The sequence below is a fragment of the Prionailurus bengalensis genome, chromosome A2 (genome assembly GCF_016509475.1).
Source record: "Prionailurus bengalensis isolate Pbe53 chromosome A2, Fcat_Pben_1.1_paternal_pri, whole genome shotgun sequence".
In the NCBI taxonomy this organism is placed as follows: Eukaryota; Metazoa; Chordata; class Mammalia; order Carnivora; family Felidae; genus Prionailurus; species Prionailurus bengalensis.
In genome coordinates, this window is record NC_057348.1 from 45,110,840 (window position 1) to 45,132,321 (window position 21,482).

The 21,482-nt window shown below is 40.0% G+C and overlaps 1 protein-coding gene across 3 annotated transcripts; it reads left to right on the forward strand.

Moving 5' to 3' along the window:
• Positions 1 to 289: 289 nt before the first annotated feature.
• TRNT1 (tRNA nucleotidyl transferase 1) lies at positions 290 to 20,781 on the forward strand. 3 transcript variants are annotated; one of them, XM_043587969.1, is made up of 8 exons: positions 290 to 360; positions 1,435 to 1,609; positions 7,836 to 8,029; positions 12,040 to 12,178; positions 16,273 to 16,399; positions 18,445 to 18,638; positions 19,425 to 19,678; positions 19,855 to 20,781. In XM_043587969.1, the coding sequence occupies exons 2-8, from the start codon at positions 1,462 to 1,464 to the stop codon at positions 20,107 to 20,109; spliced, it is 1,311 nt and encodes a 436-aa protein (XP_043443904.1). In that variant the 5' UTR covers positions 290 to 360; positions 1,435 to 1,461; the 3' UTR covers positions 20,110 to 20,781. The 3 variants fall into 3 exon arrangements, with proteins under 3 accessions (XP_043443904.1, XP_043443905.1, XP_043443906.1); XM_043587970.1 differs by lacking the exon at positions 290 to 360 and adding an exon at positions 391 to 640; XM_043587971.1 differs by lacking the exon at positions 290 to 360 and adding an exon at positions 3,682 to 3,745 and having other exon boundaries at positions 1,496 to 1,609.
• Positions 20,782 to 21,482: the final 701 nt, after the last annotated feature.

Genomic DNA, 21,482 nt, shown 5'->3' on the forward strand with positions numbered 1-21,482 from the left:
AAAGAAGACAGTGACACTTGTCCAAGGACACACAGGCATGCAATGCAGATGAGCGTCTGACCACCTCAGGGAAAGAGAAAGGTGTGGGGAGATGGGATTAAAGTTAAGTAACAGACCCTCGCCCCTCAACCAGCAGCACTTCCCGGGTGAGGGCGGCCTTCCGGGGCGCAGGAAAACTGCGCGCTTCCACAGGCGGCGCCTTAAGGAGGCGGGAGGGGCAGAGAGAGAGCCCGCTGGGCCCCGCCCACACCCTGCTGCGATTCCCCATTCGCCGCCGACAGACGCACGGCGGAGACGTCACGGCGCACGCCGTCCGGAAGTGCGTGAGCTGCGATGACGACAAAGGCTGCGGCGGGGCTGGTAAGTGGGCGCGTGGGGGGCGTGCGGTAGGCGTGTGGACGCTCGCCCCAGGGAGGGCTGCTGGGCGACTGCGCGGCCGACTTTCCCCCACGCAGAGTCACCTGGGGCGACCCTGAGGTGGTGAGAGGGCTCCTCTACACCGCGGAACGGAGCCTAACGTGGAGGTCGTGCGGCCGTGTCCCTGCCACGTTCCAGTGACTGCAGGCTGATTCACCGGGCTTCCCCGGGAACTTTCCCTTCCTCGAGGCCGGGCCCCGGAGGGTCTCACTAAGCTTTTTCGGTCCGGCACCTGGTGTGGGACACGGCACATACCACTTCAGGGCCAGGGTCCTTAGCGGGTTTTTCTGATTTGAGGCGGAGTTGGAAGGAGACTGTTTTTCTTCCCCACGTGGTCTGGATGAGCGGAACTCGCTCCTCCTCCTGGTGGGCAACGCCGCGTTTTGAAAGCTGCTTCCCGAGGAAAGGAATGGTTCTCCAGTGGTTTCTTTCAGGGTCAATTGGAATCCTGTTGGTCCCTCAAAGAGGCCCACTTTACATGGAAAACAGGGTGTGGGTGGGACTCAGGAGCTGGCATAATGGGAAGGAATGGTGAATGAGGAAAAAGTGGGAAGCAAAGACAAGTCTTGGGGAAACATGTTTTCTAGTGTCTAGGAAATATCCCTGGGTCATAAATCTCAGGGGCAGGTGGGGAAGTACAGTGATAAACATCAGTGATTGTCCCATGTTTTGGAGGAGGCCAAATGTTCCTCCAAGTGTTTGAGTTACATTTTCTGCAGCCATCTGCCCTTAGCAGACCGCTTCCCTCAAGCGTTAACCGAAACCCACCTCTCCAGAGGGTATTGTAGCAGTAAAATGTGAGGACGCGAGTATAGCAGTAAGTGCTTCAGGAGTACAAAAGTGGACAGCTACAAGCATAGATCTAGTATAGGTGTCTGCCTCTCATATTGTCACTTTTTTCAGTTTTTTCATCTGAACAGGAGATGAGAGTCTCTCAGTTAAATAAAATTGCAGTAGATCCCTTTGTTTCCCTTGGCTTGTAGATTTCATTATTGTGCATGCATGTTTCTCTCCTAGATGTATAGTTGGTGACTTTGTCCCCAGATGCTGAGGTGCCTGAATCCCTGGTGCAGGCCACTACTGAGCTGTAGTTGGAGTAGGCTGTGCCTTTTCAAGCAGTATCTGTTTACAATGAAGTTGCAGTCTCCAGAATTCCAGTCACTGTTCACAGCAGGATTGAAGAGTCTGACAGGTGAGAGATGCTTTCTTGCTTTGGAAGCCCATGTAAATGGAGAAGCATAGGGTTAAAGTTTTTTAGCCAACACTCGAGGGTTTTGTTTTGTTTTGTTTTTGTTTTTGTTTTTGTTTTGCTGTTGACCTAACGAAAGAAAAGTTTACCATGGGTAATCCAAAAGTAGCCAAAATGCAAGAGTCCAGCAGTGACTTCATTTACAAAGCACGGCTTTTCTGTATATTGTGCTAAGTACTTCACGTACATTACAAGATTCGGCTTACTAGCTTAATGCGTAGATATATTTTGTTTTGTGGATGAGGAAACAGTTTTAGGAATGTGCCAACATTTTTATAATAACTGGGGAGCTGAATTTTGAACTTGTGCAGTCTTGTTTTCAGAACCCAGCTTGTAACCACCAAGCTGCATTTCCTGTCTAGGCAGAGGAGGCAGAAGGAAATAGGAGTCCCCTCTGTGCATGTGCAAAACTTACCTGGAAGGAGCACGGGAAATGACTTTAGCTAAGTGCTTGATTATACAGCAGCTTCCATTGTTTGTCACAGTTTTCTCATTCCTTACCTTGGAATATCAGCCCAGCTGTTGCCGAAGCAGCCACACTGATGTATTTTAAAACCTGTGGTATTTTAGTGGCCCATAAGAAATTCACAAAGGTAGATGTATGTAGAAGCATGACTTATACAGTGGTTTGCCACCCTAGCTGTCTATTAGATTCATTCACTTGGGAAGCTTTTAAGATCTACAAATGCTGGGATCCCACCCTGACCCACTAAACTGGAATCTCTGGGGAGGATGGGCATGTATAAATTTTTATGAGAGCTCCACTCTATTAATCTGATGCATAAAAGGTGGAGGAACCATGGCATTATATTCATTCCTTGTATCAGTTTATTCCCAAAGCTACTTTCTTATTCTTGAAATTAGATGATTTAAAAAAAATTTTTTTTAACGTTTATTTATTCTTGAGAGAGAGAGAGACAGAGTATGAATGGGGGAGAAGCAGAGAGAGAGGAAGACACAGAATCCGAAGGAGGCTCCAGGCTCTGAGCTGTCAGCAGAGAGCCCATCGTGGGGCTCGAACCCATGAACCGTAAGATGATTAGAGCTGAAGTCGGATGCTTAATCAACTGAGCCACCCAGGCACTCCCCCCTTTTTTATTTTAATTTTTTTTTTTTTTACGTTTATTTAGTTTTGAGAGACAGCGACAGACCATGAATGGGGGAGGGGCAGAGAGAGAGGGAGACACAGAATCTGAAGCAGGCTCCAGGCTCCCAGCTGTCAGCACAGAGCCTGTCACATAGATGATTTTTTTTTTAATTTTTTTTTTTTTCAACGTTTATTTATTTATTTTTGGGACAGAGAGAGACAGAGCATGAACGGGGGAGGGGCAGAGAGAGAGGGAGACACAGAATCGGAAACAGGCTCCAGGCTCCGAGCCATCAGCCCAGAGCCCGTCGCGGGGCTCGAACTCACGGACCGCGAGATCGTGACCTGGCTGAAGTCGGACGCTCAACCGACTGCGCCACCCAGGCGCCCCATAGATGATTTTTTAGATACACGTCAGAGGTCAGTGGTCCAGAGCTTGTTGATTCATATAGATTCTTCACGTGGTCTTGAAGTTGAGGGCCTAAAGCTGATACTTGCTTGTGAGTTTTAATTACAGTGAAAAATGCTAGAAACTCCCAGTGCAATAGAAGCATCAGTCACAACGTGTGATGTAAAGTTTTCTAGTAACCACATTAAAGGTAAAAAGAAATGGGTGAAATTAATAAATTATGTAATAAATAAATTAATAAAATGAAAATTATTTTAGTATATCATTTTATCAACTTTACTTAAGATACCATAATTTTAATATAAAATATGTGTAAAAATTATTAAGGAGACATTTCACATCCTTCTTGTAACAAGTCTTTGAAATCTGATGGTTAGCACATACTAACCATCTTAATTCACCACATTTCAAGCGCTCACTTCAGTAACCACATGTGCCTGCTATTTGAGCAACACGAGTTTAGAAGCTCCAAATCTGAGTTGAATTCAAGCTTGTTCTTTCTTTATATGCCTTTCCCAGCTCCTAATCTTCCCATCTTCAATTGCAAGAGGCCTCTTGGAAGAAAGGTGCCAAATGCTTGGATGTAGGTAATTAACTGTTGGTGGCCTGTTTCAGGTCCTTTTGCATTTTTCTTTTGGAAACGAGACTCTGGATATTGATTGCTATAAGTTCTTGAGCGTCTTTTATTTTAACAATTTCATTTGGCTTACTGTCACCTCAAGAGTTGAATTGTCTCCACTTTAAGAGGTGAAATCCTAAGGATTTAGAAACTAAATAGGGTGGAAAGATACAGGTAGTTTATCCACAGGGTCTTGTCCTTGAAAGACTGGCAAATGGGAGCATGGACATTTTCTAGACTTGACATTTTTAGGCTATAGTGGAAGTAGCAAGAATGGAATCTTTTAGTGCAAAGCTCAGTCAGTTAGAAAATCAAATAATTGGTTTTTTTTTGCTACTTTCTAAAGACCTGGGTGTCCTGGTAAATAAAATAAGATGTTCTCCATGAAAACAACACTCACAAACACACAAACTAATGATGGCTATTGTGTGGTGATACCGTGCAGTTAAATATCATATCAGTTCTCAGATCTTAATAGCTTCTTTGCCACATGTGAAATTCGTTTACAGTATGTAAGAATTTGGGAAGCTAGGATAGTAGATTTTCTGTACCCTATATAGGATTTTATTATTTGTCAGTTTATGTCATGTAATTTGTTTTTCCTCTTGCTTGAGGACAACACTGTAGAGGTATATTAGGGGCATATAAGATTTTTTTCTTCATTCTGTACATGAGAATGAAGTTCCAAACATAGTGGTTTTTGCCTACATTACGTGGTTGGTGGGCAAGCCAGAGCTTTTGTGGCCACTTGGCTATAGTCCATAAGCAATGCTGGGGATGAGTACTCAGCAGTTAGCTTTTAACTGCTTAGGTATGTGATGTCATAAAACCATCAAAGTAACATTTGGGACAGTAGGAACACCCGATCACTCTTGAAGTTTGGGAGCTTCTGTATATTGGTGGTATGTGGTCATGCCATGGGATAGTCTTACACTTTGACTCACTTTCTGTACCCCCAGCCTCCAAAACTCAAAATTCAAAACATAAAGCACAGAAGTTTAAACTTTGAAAGTTAACATAAAATTAAAATACAGACACATAGAAGTTTTCTGACACATGATGTCCCATGGTCTTTTGTATTGCTAGCCGTAATTAAAAATCGTTTATTATCAGATGTGGCAGTTGAAGCAAATTAATAGCTTTGGAATGATGAAATTATGCATTTCTTGAGTCTTAGGCTTAAATTTACAATTAAATTCAGTTGCATTAGGTATTTCACTGAGTATGTAGTTTATAAAATTTGTTGGAATGTGGATTTCTGTAAGATTGAATACAACAGTAATTGAGGGAAAAAGGAGTGTCTAAGCCTGATAATCCCTACTCTTAGGTCCGTATAAAATCATTGGTTTCTTACAGTTTTTATGACTGTTCCACACAAGCATATACATATGCCCTTACATGCCTTTCTCAGTTGTATCATAATGTTAGAATCGTGAGTTTTTTGGAGATAGTTATCTATTTCCATACGGCTAATCAAAATGATGACTAGATTATTTTGAATTCTGGATCTCTTTCTATAATGCAGTTAATTTATTAGGTGACTTTGAACTTAAAATTTTATTTTAGTGAGCCAGCATGAAAATCTTATAACAGGTTATCTTGTATTCAGGCTTGACCTTCTTCATCCTGTTAAAGTAGGTTCAAATGAAAGTAAAACTTGCTCATTTTTTGGATTTCAAAATGGTTTCTTACTGTGTTCATTTGAAGGAAGAAACCTGTAAACAATACACATTTTAACGAGGCCACTCTTTTTTAATTTTTTTGAATCTAGGATATCACAATTAAGTTCTCTGGTGAGCCATGTTGGTGTAAAGATGAGTAGGATAGGTTTTCTACCCTGAGAATGAACAGGAAATTTTAGTATAATTAGTACACATAAAACTAGGTTACTGTGATAGCTTAGAAGAAATTCAGTCAACTCTGCCATCGGGAGAGGCTTTCTAAACTGAATCAAAAAAGATGAGTAAGGATAAGGATGAGATAGATCAGTGTTTTTTCCCACTCTGGGTGGTGCCCATTAGTGAACCATAAAATCGATTTAGTGGTCATGACCAGCATTAAAACACAGGGAAAGAGGATACAGTAGATGAGATTGTGTGGTATGTATTTTGTGAAACTTCATTTTAAGTACAAGTGACTGCCATGCAAAATGCCTTTCTTGGTGTGGGTTGCACACCAAGACATTTCATGGCCAGCTGCTCAGCTAGATCAGTAAGTGGGGAAGGTGTTTGGGTGAAGTGACCCGTACGAGCAGTTAGATGGAAACTACCAGGAGAGTTTGGTGAATGTAAAGTGTGATGCAGAGATTAGTGAGAGATGAGACCGAAATGGGTCCGGAGGCCCTTGTGTAATGTACTGATGAAATATGGATCTTGCGCTGGGAATAGTCAGAGGAACAGTGGCATAGCTTAATCACGTTGATAATTTAGAGCCCTATGTCTGGACTGTGGAAGCTGGATTTAAGGGGGCTGGTGTAGCCCTCTTGTTAGGAAGGAGATAAAGAGACTGTGAACTAGGGAGAAATGAGGGTAGTGTCCAGAAATAGTTTGGCAGTCCTTCACTTTTTGGGTCCTGGACCTCTATAAATCTCATGAAAACTGGATAACATAGTTAGGGGCCATGAACCCCGTATCAAAGGAACCCTTAATAGCAACAGATAATGGGACTTGGTAAATATGGAGTGAGAGAAGAACACATACTCCTGGGAAGGACTTAGCTCTGGGAGAGCTTTTAAGGTAAGGCCAGGAGGCAGAGGTTGGGAGCATTTGTTGCTTTGTAGCAGACTGTTTTAGATAGTCTGCAGAGAGTGGGGCTGGAAGGTTTAGGAAGAATAGGTAGAGGAAGAGGAGGAGCAAGAGCAGATGAGGGGTAGGGATGGAGGTTAACGTATCGGGTTGTGATTAGGGATGCCACAACTCTGATGGATTTCCCTCAGTGCTAAATAGGTGAGAGTGCCCACCAGCCAGAGACCACAAGGAACACACCAGGTGCGTTGTTACTGCAGTGAGGGAGAACACCAACCAAGGAGAACCTTGGAATATCTCGCAAAAGGTTTTTAGAAAGAACTTCTTGTAGGATTTGTGCTTGTATCGTGTTTTGGGGTGGGTGTTAAGAAGTGGGGCTTTGCTGTGGGTTAGGTGGTATCAGGCAGCAAGGATAAATCTGATGCGTGTCTTAATTCTTACCTAGGAGATGAGAACCCAGCACTCTGCCTCTGACAGTGTTTGTGTCTCTTCTGTGTTCAGACATGATTGCTAGTTGTCTTGTCTTAACTGATTCATCATGGTCACCGAGTGGACTTGCCTGACGTGGATGTTCTCTGAGATGATGTTCAGCAGGAGAGCGCTGGGGCCCAGTTGTGGGTGCCAGGCCAGCTCGTGTCAAAACCAAGGCTTAGGGGGTCATATATGGCCATTTCCTGGATGTCATTCTCACTAGGTACCATATGATGTCCTTTAGTCATTATGTAATTATAGTAGACTTTGTCTTGTCCACTCTGGGTTTCCTCTACTGAGGCCCTTACAGTAGTTTCAGCGTTCATATGGCTTTTCTAGAACACAGATAGGAGCAGATATAACATCATGTGCACTTTTTTTCTTGGTGGATTCTTCGTTGTAACATTATCATACTTGGTGTGGTAGACTAATGTTGTTTGACAGTTCCATAGTTTTATGCATGAACATACAGTTTCAGCATCAGTACCCGAAGAGAAATAGGTATAAGAACACCTCACAATTCTGATATAGAAAAAGCAGTTATTCACTTTACTTTTTGGTTGTAATTCACATCTGTATCGGTGACATTGGGGGCATTGTGGAATTCGGAATTATCTTCCAAATCTGCCAAGAAAATTTCTGCAAGTTCCCTGTTCTCACAGTTGTGACAGGCATTCTACTATAGGTAAGTCACTTCATTTCTGTGGGCCTTGTTCTCCTAATTTTTATCTGAAAAGGTTCAGTTAAATAATCTCTGCTGTTCCTAATAGATGGGAAAAACTTTGTACTTATGTAATTCTTAAATACATTGAAGTAAAAAATATTCTTTCTCCTCTCAGATTTATTTGTGAAAGAAAATCATGAATTAAGAATAGCAGGAGGAGCAGTGAGGGATTTATTAAGTGGAGTAAAGCCTCAAGATGTGGATTTTGCTACCACTGCTACCCCTGCTCAGATGAAGGAGATGTTTCAGTCTGCTGGTATTCGCATGATAAACAACAAAGGGGAAAAGCATGGGACAATTACTGCCAGGGTGAGTGAAAGGTTTGACAGCAATTGCATTGCCTCTCCTTTAATTTTTAGAATTTTTATGTTTTTTTCTAGGTTTTAAAAAAAATCAAGTAACAAAAAACTAAAAAAATATGTCAGTCTTGGGGTGCCTGGGCGGCTCAATGGGTTAAGCATCTGGCATCCTACTCTTGGTTTCGGCTCAGGTCATGATCTCGCAATTTGTGGGTTCGAGCCCCACGTCGGGCTCTGTGTTGACGGTGCAGAGCCTGCTTGGGATTTCTCTTTACCTCTCTCTGCCTCTGCCCTGCTCTCTGTCTTTCTCTCTCTCTAGATAAATACACATTAAAAAAAAAAAAAGTCATTTTCTATCTCCCTCTTAAACCCTGCATCCTCCTTTGCTGTAGCCTCCTCTGCTGTAGCTAGTTGTTATGGTACTTACCTGTTAGCCCCACGGTTCTAAAAGAGACCTTTCTTTGCTGCAGTGTTTGTCTTAGTTTCAAATTTCCTGGGTGTAAGATGTTGTCTGCTGATGTCTGCACAGGAGAGCAGCTCAGCTTTCTTAGCAGCAGCACAGGCACTTCTCCCTTGTCTTCTCAGTGTACATGTACCATCATTTTTGGTTGAATTCATATTCAGTGTTTACATTTAAAACTATGGTTTACTGCTGGATTGTAAAGTGTATTGTGACTACCTTTCTTGGGTGATTTTGGTTTCCCTGCAGTTAATAACATTTTTCTTTTACGTAGCTTTCTGTGTGCCACTGATTCATTCCTCTACTCTGTAAAATTCTTAGTAGAGTAAACCAGAGTAAACCCGTCAGGTTTCAGTTCCTTGTTTTGAGCCACCTCACCTGGTGCATTCTCTCCTCTCATATCTGTATGTTCTGGGCAGGTCCTCATTCCTCATCTCGAGATTTCCCTGCACCAGATTCTGGGAATTTCCCGGCCTCTTCCTTACTAGACTGCCTTGGTCCTGAGTCCTGTGTGATATTCTTTCTTGGTTTTGCTCTCATTAAAAAAATTTTTCTTAATGTTTATTTATGAGAGAGAGAGAGAGAAAGAGAGAGAGAGAGAGAGAGAGAGAAAGAAAGAAAAAGAGAAAGCAGGGGAGGGGCAGAGAGAGAGGGAGACACGGAGGCTCCAGGCTCTGAGCTGTCAGCACAGAGCCTGATGTGGGGCTCAGACTCACTAACCTTGAGATCATGACCTCAGCTGAAGTTGGACGCTTACCCAACTGAACCACCCAGGTGCTCTGATTTTTTGCTCTCATTTTAATAGTTTGAAACCTGGAAAAGCCTTACATGTCTGAAAATTTTTTTATTTTACCTTCACACTGGTCTGATAGTTTTACTGGTTGTAGAATTTGAGGCTGGCAGTCATTTTCACTCAGAACTGTAAAGACTGTTTTCCACCTGCCTGTGTTGCCACTGGGAAGTCTGAGCTCATTCACATTTCTCTTCTGTTTGAGACCAGATTTTTTGCCTGCCCTGAAGCCTTTCTGATCTTTTTATCAGGTGTTTGTAGTTCCAAGATGCCGTGCTTGGTTTGTATGTGTTTTTTCATTCATTGTGTGGGGACACTTAGTGGGCCTTCTTGTATTCCTCTCCTCATTTCATCCTTTTTGTTCGGTATCTTCAGGTTTGGAAACTCCTGTGATGTTGGATATTGGATCACGGGGTCTGAGCTTCTATCTTTACCTTTGTCTCCTAATTTATATTCTCCTATCTTTGTCTTTCCATGAGATTGCCTTAGCTTGATCATCCAGGTTTTTTTGTTTTTTTATATTTATTTATTTTTGAGAGACAGAGGCAGAGTACAAGTGGGGGAGAGGCAGAGAGAGAGAAGGAGACACAGAATCTGAAGCAGGCTCCAGACTCCCAGCTGTCAGCACAGAGCCCGATGCAGGGCTTGAACTCACAAAACATGAGATCATGACCTGAGCCGAAGTCGGACGCTTAACCAACTGAGTCACCCAGGCACCCCAAGAGGTCTTTCCTTTTCTTGTTTCAGATGCAGTATCTTATTTCCTTTAGGATACCAGTTAATAGTTACTTGAATAATGTCTCTCTTTCCTCTGAGCTTTTTCTGTCTTTCCTGTTGGCTTTCTTTAACTGTGGGTTTGGTTCTTTCCTTACGTTTGTGTGATCCTCTGGTGTTTGTAAAGTGACTTCAGAGATTTACTCTAGTTTTGTGTGGGAAACATCAGCCAGTTGTGGGACCATCACTGTCCATATGAGTAGGCCTATTCCTTATTCCAGAATAAATCTGGTTATTAGCATTTTGAAAAACCAAGTGGGGAAAGGGAATAAAGGTCATGTTGATTTTCTTTTTTTTTTCTCCCCACTTAATCTTGTTTTCATTGGGGTGCTTCACTCCTGCTGTATCTGGTGTCCCAAGGTGTAACCATTTTTGGGTTAGCCTTTCTAATGAGGTAATCTCTGGTTCTTTGCCTGGGTAAGGTAGGCATTCCAGGGGTCTATTTCTTACAGTGATTTTCACACAGTCTTCATATTTCTTTTTAAAAAAGAATTTTTAATGTTTATTTATTTTTGAGAGAGAGAGCACAAGTGGGGTATGTAGAGAGGTAGACAGAATCTGAAGCAGGCTTCAGACTCTGAGCTGTCAGCACACAGCCTGACGTGGGGCTCAAACCCATGAACGAGATCATGACCTGAGCTGAAGTTGGACACTTAAACCGGCTGAGCCACCCAGGCGCCTCAGTCTTCATATTTCAAACCTTTTACTTACCACTTGCCTTGAGAGAAAACGTGTGCCTTAAATTCTTGAGTTCTAGAGCTAACTTGTTTCTAGAAAAGAAATGAGATTGAGAGGAATTCCAGAACAGACTTCCAATGATCAGTAGTGGTTTTCAGCTCTTAATGAAGAGATTCCAAATTCCTGCATGGCATATAAAACCCTTTGTTGTCTACCCCTCAGTGCTAACATGCTGTTTGTCAGCTATAGTTTTTTGCTCAGATAGTATCCCTCTTTCTCTCCACTGTGCCTTTGGTCATCTTTTCTCTTGATTTGAAATGTTATTCTTACGTGTGCATGTGCAGATCCTACTTAGTTTTCAGGGCTCAGCTCACATGTCAGTCGTTCTTGAAGCTACTCAGCTTTTCCCAGCTGAGGTAATCTTTCTTCCCTTGACATATGTAGCACTTTATTTCGACTTCATTGATTACCAGTAAGTGAGTTGCAGGATGTGTTAAGGGTTTGTGTTTTTTCCTCTTTCGATCCTTTGCTCAGTGGTATATATGTTGTAAATTGATAATCAGCTCTTTGCAAACCAGAGTTATTATAAAATATTTCAAAGTAGCCTGAATTGAAATTGGAAGAACTAGAATATACTGTTTTAAAGGCCTCCTCACTCCTCTGCCACAACATTTGTTAGAGTTGTCTTTTTTTTTTTTTTTTAAGTTTATTTACTTATTTTTGAGAAGGGGGAGGGCAGGGGCGCCTGGGTGGCGCAGTCGGTTAAGCGTCTGACTTCAGCCAGATCACGATCTCGCGGTCCGTGAGTTCGAGCCCCGCGTCAGGCTTTGGGCTGATGGCTCGGAGCCTGGAGCCTGTTTCCGATTCTGTGTCTCCCTCTCTCTCTGCCCCTCCCCCGTTCATGCTCTGTCTCTCTCTGTCCCAAAAATAAATAAACGTTGAAAAAAAAAAAATTAAAAAAAAAAAAAAAGAGAAGGGGGAGGGCAGAGAAAGAGAATCCCAAGTGGGCTCTCTGCTGTCAGTGCAGAGCTTAAATTCGGGGCTTGATTTCACAAACCGTGAGATCATGACCTGAACCGAAATCAAGAGCTGGACGCTTGTCTGACTGAGGCACCCAGGTGTCCCAAACTCATCTTTTCAAATTAAGATGCATTTATTTTTTAAAAATATTCTTTGGCTCTGTCTTTGAATATTGTGGTTGTCTTTCTATTTCAAGATACATGTGCAGTAGGTGACTTTGAAAAGAAAGATGTATGTGTCAGAACTCATTTTTTTCAGTTCATCCAGTGTTCTAAAAACAAAAAAATTTTCGTTACAGCTTCATGAAGAAAATTTTGAAATTACTACACTGCGGATTGATGTTGTCACTGATGGAAGACACGCTGAGGTAGAATTCACAACTGATTGGCAGAAAGATGCTGAACGCAGAGATCTCACTATAAATTCTATGTTTTTAGGTAATATCTGGAGATCATGTTTTAATCCATTCTGTCTGAAAGCTGCCTTTTAAAGTGAATCTGCATTCTGGAAATGTCCTCCAACCTGGGAAGTTGCATTAGTTTCATCTAAGAAACAGTGTAGCATATGGGTTAAAAGATGATTCTGGAGCCAGAAGTCCCAGGTTCAAATTCTGACTCCATGACTCACTAGCTATAAAAGGAGGATGTTAATATTAGCTTCCTTTGTAAGGCTGTTGTGAGGATTAAAGAAGTTAACAGTTTTAAGTCCTTAGAACAGTGACTGGCACATGTACACATTCAGTGTTAACTTACTAATTGCATCTAAAAATGGTTAACATTTCAGGTAAGAAAAATGCATGTCCCCCATGTCACTCTCCACTGCACATCTTTTGTGGGTTCCCAGCCTAGCTCTTCTTCTGGTGCCTGGGTGCAGACTGATAAATGACTTCAGCAGCCTCTCTGTTGCTGTGCCTCGGCACAACATCAGATTCTTTCATGGCATTGCATTTTAGGAATCATCTTGAATCAGAGTTTCATGCAAGAGAAAATCTGTTTATCATCTCAGCTTGATTTTTGTGTGAATGAAACCAGTGAGACTCATAGTAGGTGAATTAAGTTAGTGCTTAATTGAAGCATTATTTTTTGTACTTTAAGTTTTAGGCAAGCCCTTTATGTTTAACACTTTGGATTAGAAAAGAGAGATGAAGCATCCACTTTTCATAACCTGGTTGTGGCAGCAGTAATAGTGAAAGGATGAAGTATAGGTTTCCTCGCTATCCAAAAGTATTCTTTGTCACCTTTTTAAGTTGAAATGGTGTAAGGTGAGGAAGCAATTACTATTTCATCAAAATGAAAATCCTTTTCCAGATTTCTTTCAGGTAGTGAAAACAGCTTTTAAAGTAGGTCTTTTGTAAAGGCAGCGTGGCCTAAAGTGAACTTTCAGATAGTGGAGAAAACCTGTAATAGTATTTGCTTCATAGGATGGAGAAGGAGGTTGTAGGTGGGATCTCCTGCTAATTACATTAAAGATGATGTCTTTAGAGCACCTGCTAGATTCTGAGTCACTTGATACACTTTATCTCATTTAACTGTCAGGAAAACTTCACTGAGGATAAAATCCATTTTATGAGGAAACAGACTGAGATGTTAAGTAACTTAGCTCAGGTCACCATGATTGGACCTTGGGTTTCCACAGCCTACATGATTTATCAGCCCAGTTGGTGGCATGTTGTCCCTCCATTATGTGATCACACTCCCGGTGTTCATTTCTTCTTCTTAAGATTTTTTAACATTTATTTATTTTTGAGAGACAGAGTATGAGTGGGGGAGGGGCAGAGAGAGATGGAGACAGAATCTGAAGCAGGCTCCAGGCTCTGAGCTGTCAGCACAGGGCCCGACTAGGGGCTCGAACCCATGGACTCCCAAGATCATGACCTGGGCTGAGGTCGGACACTTAACCAACTGAGCCACCCAGGCCCCCCTCCCCCCACCCTTTCTTTTTACCTCATTCTGACTTAGGGTAAACTGCTGCAACTAGTGCAATGTATAAAATCTGTAACTAGCTTCTCCTAAGCATACCTGACTAAAAGAGGTTAATAATTCTTTTTCAGTATACTGTTTTATAAAAGTAAAAGCTGTTCTTACTGGTACTACTGTTTCCTTTCTTTTTTTTTTTTTTTTTAAAGTTTGTTTGAGAGACAGTGAGGAGAATCCCAGGCAGGCTCCATCCACATAGTCAGCGCAGAGCCTGACACGGGGCTTGAACTCATAAGCTGTGAGAGCATAACTTGAGCCGACACCAAGAGTCAGACACCTAAGCAACGGAGCTACCCAGGTGCCCTGTACTACTGTTTTCTACCATTTGCTGAGCCCTTGTAATGTGCCGGGCATGGTTCTGAGCACATCACAGCAATTGAATCTTCCCAGCATCCCTATGGAGCAGATACTGCTATTTAACCTATAGTAATTTTCTTAGTCATGCAGCTGGTAAACTAGAATTAGGATTCCAACCTAAGTGTTCTGGCTCTGGAGGTCACGTTCTTGACCACTACATTATTCTTAGCAACTCTTGCTTTATTTCTTACTTTTATGCATTATATTTTGAAAGTGATATTCAGAGCAAAAAACAAAGTGCACACCTATCAGTGTGTATTGTCACTAATTTTTACTTTTTCTGTCCAGGTTTTTTTCAAGGCTTACTGGGTGAAGCATTCCTAGTTTTGCCATTTCTGGTTACTTTGTGTCTCACACTTTGCTCGTTTTATCCTGTGTTTTGTTTTGTTTTGTTTTGTTTTGTTTTGTTTTTTGTTTTTGCCTCCAACCTTGATTTTTCCTTTAGTGAAAAGGACTTTAGTATTTCCATGCTCACCAGGGAGAGCCATCTCTTCATTAAGAGAAATTACATTAAGAGACCGATAAACCTCATGTATTTGCTACTTTGTAAAGATATTTTTTCCCATTTTCTGTTATTTCTTTGAATTTTGAGCCTTTCAAATTTCTATATATATCAAAATGCTATATAAATCAAAAGTTTGGGAAGTGTTATGCTTCAGCTTACCAGTATTGCATTTGGGATAATCAAAGAGCATTAAAGTTCAAACGGAAATAAATTGACAAGTAGTTGTTCTTCAGAGGTAGAAGCAGTGCCTTTATAAGGTAAAGCATCTCTCAGGATCACTGACAACCCCCCCACCACCATTTGGATGATTGAATGGTACCTGTCTTTGCTCTGTTTTTTTCAGTCCCTAGAGTGACCAGCTGTCTGTTTGCCCAGGACAGGAGATTTTTAATTTTTAAAACTAGGAAAAGTTCAGGGATAACTGAAATGAACTGGGCACTCTACTACTTGAGGTTTTATACGCCTTATGTTAATTTTTTCTTTTTGTTTACATATGAAAGAACATATTATAGTGGGATTTTTTTTGGTTACATTTCTTTGAATGGGTATTAGGTTCACATGATTCAGAATTCATAAAGCTTAAAAGGCTGCAGAGTTGTCTCCTGATCTGATTCACCATACCCTTGCTCACAGCGCAGTCAGACTTGGATTTTTGCCACGTGATAGAAATGTGAAAAAATGTTGCCTCAAAGATTTATAATTTTTTATGACTTAAGGTTGCAAAATCTTCATTTTTTAAGGTTTTTAAAAATATTTCCTTAGCTTATTTCTACCGATTTCTTCTATTTAAATGTGGTATTTTTATTTATTTACAAAAGCTTTTTGTATATTATGGAAACTTGGTATTTGACTCTATTAACTTAGTATTTTTCTCAGTATGCTTTTCATTATGGTGGTTTTTGCCATGAAGGCACCTTTGATTTTTGTGTGGTTGAATTATTTCCTTAAGGCTCTGGTGTTGTGGGTGTTTGTATCTAATTTTAGTTTCTTGGTAAATCCCCATGCAGTGTAAAATCTGCATATTAACTTTGACTCCCCCGTCCCCATACTTAATTATTAATAGCCTATTGATAGGAAGCTTTACTGATAACAGAAACAATCAAGTAAAACAAATTTTGTATGGTCTATGTATCATACACTGCGTTCTTACAGTAAAGGAAGGTAGAGAAAAGTGTTAAGAAAATAAGAGAGAAATCATTTACAGTACTATAAAAATCCTCTACATGGACCCATGTAGTTCAAACCTGTGTCAAGGGTTAAGTGTATATTTTTAAAGGTTTTCCCCATTCCAGGATCATAAATGTTTTTTCCTATGGTTTATGATTTTAGTTTTTCCATTTTTTTTTCTTTTTATTTTTTCCCCGCAGATTATTTTGGCTGTTCTTGTTTATTCTCTCATATTTACTTGAAAATCAGCTTGTTTCGTGTCTCTACCCCAATTCATACTAGCGTATTTCTTATTTAGTTCATTCTTGGATATTATCTTTTTAGTTGGTGTTATAAATACAGCCTTTTATTCCATTATGTCTTCTTTTTGATAGTGGATATGGATGAATGCTATTCATGTCTATTTTAACTTTGTAACTCTTCACTTAATTTTTACTGTTTATAATAGTTTTTAGCTGACTTTCTTGTTTTCTAGGTCTTACTTGTTAACAGTGATGATATCTCTCCCCTCTTCTTTAATGAATAGGTTTTGATGGTACCTTATTTGACTACTTCAGTGGTTTTGAAGATTTAAAAAATAAGAAAGTTAGATTTGTTGGACATGCTAAACAGAGGATACAAGAAGATTATCTTCGAATTTTAAGATATTTCCGGTAAGAATTTTTTTAAAATAATGGTAACAGTTTTTAATATCCTGGAGCACAATTCTGATCATGTGAAACGCACAGGTGAGTGTACAAAATGGTGACATCCCAAATGTCTGTCCCTGATAGATTTAGTAAAATGTGACTTACTGTGAGAGATTACTTAGATGCTTCATATTTTCTTTCCCAAAGATATTTACTGCATTCTTGGATGGTTTTATATAATTCAGCTTTAAATCATTTTTCTTGTGTCCAGTGTTCTTTTTATTTCCTGCACTCATCATTCATTTCACAGATAACTGAATGCTCACCACAGGCCAACCACTGTGGTGGGTGCTTTGAACACGGAGTAACCGGTCAAAGTCTTTGCCTTCACATGGGTTACAGTTTGAGGTAGTCATGGGAAATCCCTCAGATGAACTTAGTAAGCATGAAATGCATTTGCGTGGTTTTGTAGATAGAAATGATTTTTAAAGTCTGGGTTCTAACCTTTTTCACATTTTTTTTAATGTTTATTTTACTTTTTATATATTTAAATCTGGGTTAGTTAACATATAGTGTAATAAGGATTTCAGAAATAGAATTTAGTGATTCATCACTTACATATAACACCCACTCCTCATCCCAACAAGTGTCCTCCTTAATGCAACCTTGCCAACTTAGCGCCCCCCCCCATCCCTCCAGCAATCCTGTTTGTTCTGTATTTAAGTCTCTTATGGTTTGTCCCCTCTCTGTTTTTGTATTATTTTTGCTTCCCTTCCCTTATGTTCATCTGTTTTGTGTCTTAAATTCCACGAGTGAAGTCATGTGATACTTGTTTTTCTCTGACTTATTTTGCTTAGCATAATACACTCTAGTTCCATCCATGTTGTAAATGGCAAGACTTCATTCTTTCTGATCACCAAGTGATACTCCATTGTATATATAAACCACATCTTCTTTATTCATCATTTGGGCATTTGGGCTCTTTCCATACTTTGGCTATTGTTGATAGTGCTGCTATAAACACTGGGGTACATGTGCCCCTTCAAACAGCACTCCTCTGTTCTTTGGATAAATAGTAGTGGAATTGCTGGGTCGTAGGATAGTTCTATTTTTTTTTTAAATTATTGTAAGTGGCTAGTTTATGTGTAGTAATATTTTTTACTGCTTAGGATCACATTTGGAGTATTCTGTAACAGAGCCTACATATTTTGTTAGTAAATGTTCTTTAAATTTCAGTATTTGCAGACTCTGTCTTTGCAAATAAGAGAACACAGGCTGACATCCATAGTTACTGTCATTTAATGTACATTATAAATGAATTTTAAAGATGTGTTCATACAGGTATACTTTAAGGCTTCTATTTCTGAGATTACAAGAAATACACTCCTGTGTCTGCAACTAGATGTGTCCTATTTGAAACTCTTTATTAAAAGTATTGAGGGGTACTAGGGGCTCCTGGGTGTCTCAGTCAGTTGAGCGTCCGACTTTGGCTCAGGTCATGATCCCATGGTTCATGGGTTCGAGCATCTCATCGGGCCCTGTGCGGACAGCTGATAGCCTGGAGCCTGCTTCAAATTCTGTGTCTCCCTCTCTCTCTGTCCCTCCCCCACTCACACACACACTCTCTCTCAAAAAATAAGCATTAAAATTTTTTTTAAAAAGTATTGATGGGCACAGACAGGCATACTTTGTACCCTGCTCCATTGATGGCATTCCAGTGTTGTTTGGGTGCCTTTCCAGGAATGCTATTTTATTCATCCAGTATAGGTACCAGTTCCAGGAAGTACATTTGATAGCCATTCTAAGTGGCTCAGTGATTTGCAAATCAGACTGAGCAGAGGGTTTTACTTCTTGCTAATTACAGAACGTTATTTACATTTTATTGGATCTCAGTTTTGTTATCTGGGAACAAAGAGAAGGTAGAGAGAATTGACCAGATGATTTTTAAGGCCCCTAATTCTGTTGTCTTGTAGTAGATGTATAGAATAGTACCAGTAAAATGAAAAACTAGATTTTTGCTAGTGATATGCCAACTAGAGGTAACATGGTCTGAAAATTTTGTTTTGTAGGTTTTATGGGAGAATTGTAGACAAGCCTGGTGACCACGATCCTGAGACTTTGGAAGCAATTGCAGAAAATGCAAAAGGCTTGGCTGGAATATCAGGGGAGAGAATTTGGGTGGAACTGAAAAAAATTCTTATTGGTAACCATGTAAATCACTTGATTAACCTCATCTATGATCTTGATGTGGCTCCTTACATAGGTGAGAAGAAGTTATAAAATATTTGAGATTTTTACAATGAGATACCTGGTTTACAATTTCATAAGAATGTTTGACTAATTCCAAAAGGAGAAAGAGTATTTTAAAGTAGGATAAACTGAGATCACAGGTAGGAGGACACAGCTCAAAGACAGCACAGCACTGAAGTAGGACACAGTGGCCTCTGGTAGCAGACCTGGGTTTGACTGATGCTTTGCCGCATATCAACTTTGTGATTTGGGTTAGTTCTTTAATCATTAGTTGTTGAATCTAAAAAAGGGGTGTGAAAATAGTTGCATCTATCTAAAGGAAGGGCTGAGACATTCAGTGAATTAATACATGTGAGGCACTTAAAGGGTAACATATGGAAATTAATGTTGTTACAATGTTCAGAAAGAACAGTGGTATATGCTACCGCATACTTAAGGAAACTTGGGTTATTTCAAATAGTTATTGAATGGTGGGTGGGGGGTGGATGTTGTGTGACAGTAGCTCGGTGAGAAGTCAGTGGTAAGTGTTACTTGTGCGTCTGATACCGCCGCCTCTGCCTCTGGAAATTAATGTTTTAGGGCTCCTTACTGTAGGTCTTGGGGGGATTATAGGAAAGAATAGCAACAGTTTATCAGTGGTTCACCTGTAAGATGGGAGCATCACACTGAACCAGTGAGTTCTAGTGGCAGGACATTTAGTATACTATAGCCGTGATTGGTTGAGGAGATTAGTGTGTTTTATTAAATTTATCCACTGTAAAAAATAAAAATAGGTGAAAAATTGTTTTTGTCCCTACAGGCTTACCTACTAATGCAAGTTTAGAAGAATTTAACAAAGTCAGTAAAAATGTTGAAGGTTTTTCACCAAAGCCAATGACTGTCTTGGCCTCATTATTCAAAGTACAGGATGATGTCACAAAATTGGATTTGAGGTTGAAGATTTCAAAAGAAGAGAAAAACCTTGGTATATTTGTAGTTAAAAACAGGAAAGATTTGGTTAAAGCAGCAGATAGTTCAGAACCATTGAAACCCTATCAAGACTTCATTATAGATGTAAGTATATACAGGCTTGGTCAGAACTAATTTGTTAATACTAAGACCCAGTGTGTTCTGTGGATTTCATTTATTTTAAGTGAAAAATTTCACATTGGTTATTTACCTTTTAGGATAAGATGATTAGTAAGCATTCTAATGTGTGGTGAAACTAAGTGTTTGATTTTGGCACTCAGTCTAGGGAATCTGATGCAACGACCCGTGTGTGTGAACTCCTGAAGTACCAAGGAGAGCATCGTCTTCTTGAGCAAATGCAGCAATGGTGCATTCCTCCATTTCCTGTGAGTGGCCATGACATCAGAAAAGTAGGCATTTCTTCGGGAAAAGAAATTGGGGCTCTGTTGCAGCAGTTACGAGAACAGTGGAAAAAAAGCGGTTACCAAATGGAGAAAGATGAACTCCTAAGTTACATAAAGAAGAGTGAAAATTGATGAGAGCTGATATTAAATAGCAGAACATTTTTGGTAAAACTAGTTTGTTCGTTTTTTTTCCCCTTCCCTCTTAGATTTAAGAGACTTGAATATATAGCAGAATAAAAGCCAGTGTAGAGGACCTCTTCAGATGAGTAAAGGTCTTATTTTGTGAGATCTAATTATATTTTAGGCAGTAAACTGAAGTCTACCTCCTCTTAATTTGATTTATATCACTGAACCCTGTGATTCTTTTGGAGTAGTTCCTATTGCAAATAGTATAGTTGTTTTCCCCTGTTGTAATCTGTCTAGGCTTTCTTCTTTTTTTTTTTTTTTTGGTGTAGCGTGTTACTGATTGATCTTAAAACGTTGGTAACTCGATAAAAGTGTTTCTTAATGTTTGTAATTGAAATAACTGCATTATTTTATCGTTCTGGAATCCAGGTAAGAAGTGAAGCTTACAAAAGTGTGTTGATAACACAGTAGTTGACAAAGTGGCCTATATAAAATAATGAAGACCAGATGTGTCCCAGGTGGCTGGCATTCGTACACCCAAAACTTGGTTCTAGCAAGCTGTTTTAGTACGTAGTTGATACTTTTGTCATAATTTATGCATGCTAGGCCTGAGAAAGATTGGCTTGACAGTTACTCTTGAGCCTATTATTTTAATAAACATTCCCTTTGGAATTGGAAGAGAAATGTGTGTGGTATGTGACAGTATATATCATTACACATATTCTACATACTGACAAATTAAGGTCAGTGTTAACTTTTTAAAGATGTGGCCTACATTATAATGTCCGTGAACAGGCCTGTACATATGGTCTTTTAATTTCTTTTTTTAATGTTTTTTTGTTTATATTTGAGAGAAAGGGACACAGAATCCAAAGCAGGCTCCGAGCTGTCCGCACAGAGCCCGACGTGGGGCTCGAACTCATGAGGTGTGAGAGACGCTTAACCGACTAAGCCACCCAGGTGCCCCTGCACACATGGTCTTTTAAAGTAAAAGGTTTGAGCTCTAAATGTTTTCAGTAGGTAAATGGGTGCAACGTATTATTTCAACATTGTGACATTTTATTTTTGTGTAGCCAGATAGGTAATTTAAGTCCCACTTAAAAATAGTGTTATATGCTTTTTTTGTTGTTGTTTTTTTTTTAAATATCAGAAACTTTTATTTGCAAGTGTCAGTAAACAAAATAGAACATTCTGAGGTTACACCTTTCAGATGGCAAAAGTAAAAGCAGCGTTCCTTCTCTGTGACTGGTTTCAGTGTAGAGATGTGCTTTGCTATTGGAAATAAGTTTTAGTTTAGTGTAAGAGTGAAGAACTAGTACAGTCCTATAAACCCAATGTTCTCAGTAGTAGTAATAGCTTAGGAAAAAAAACTACAATCT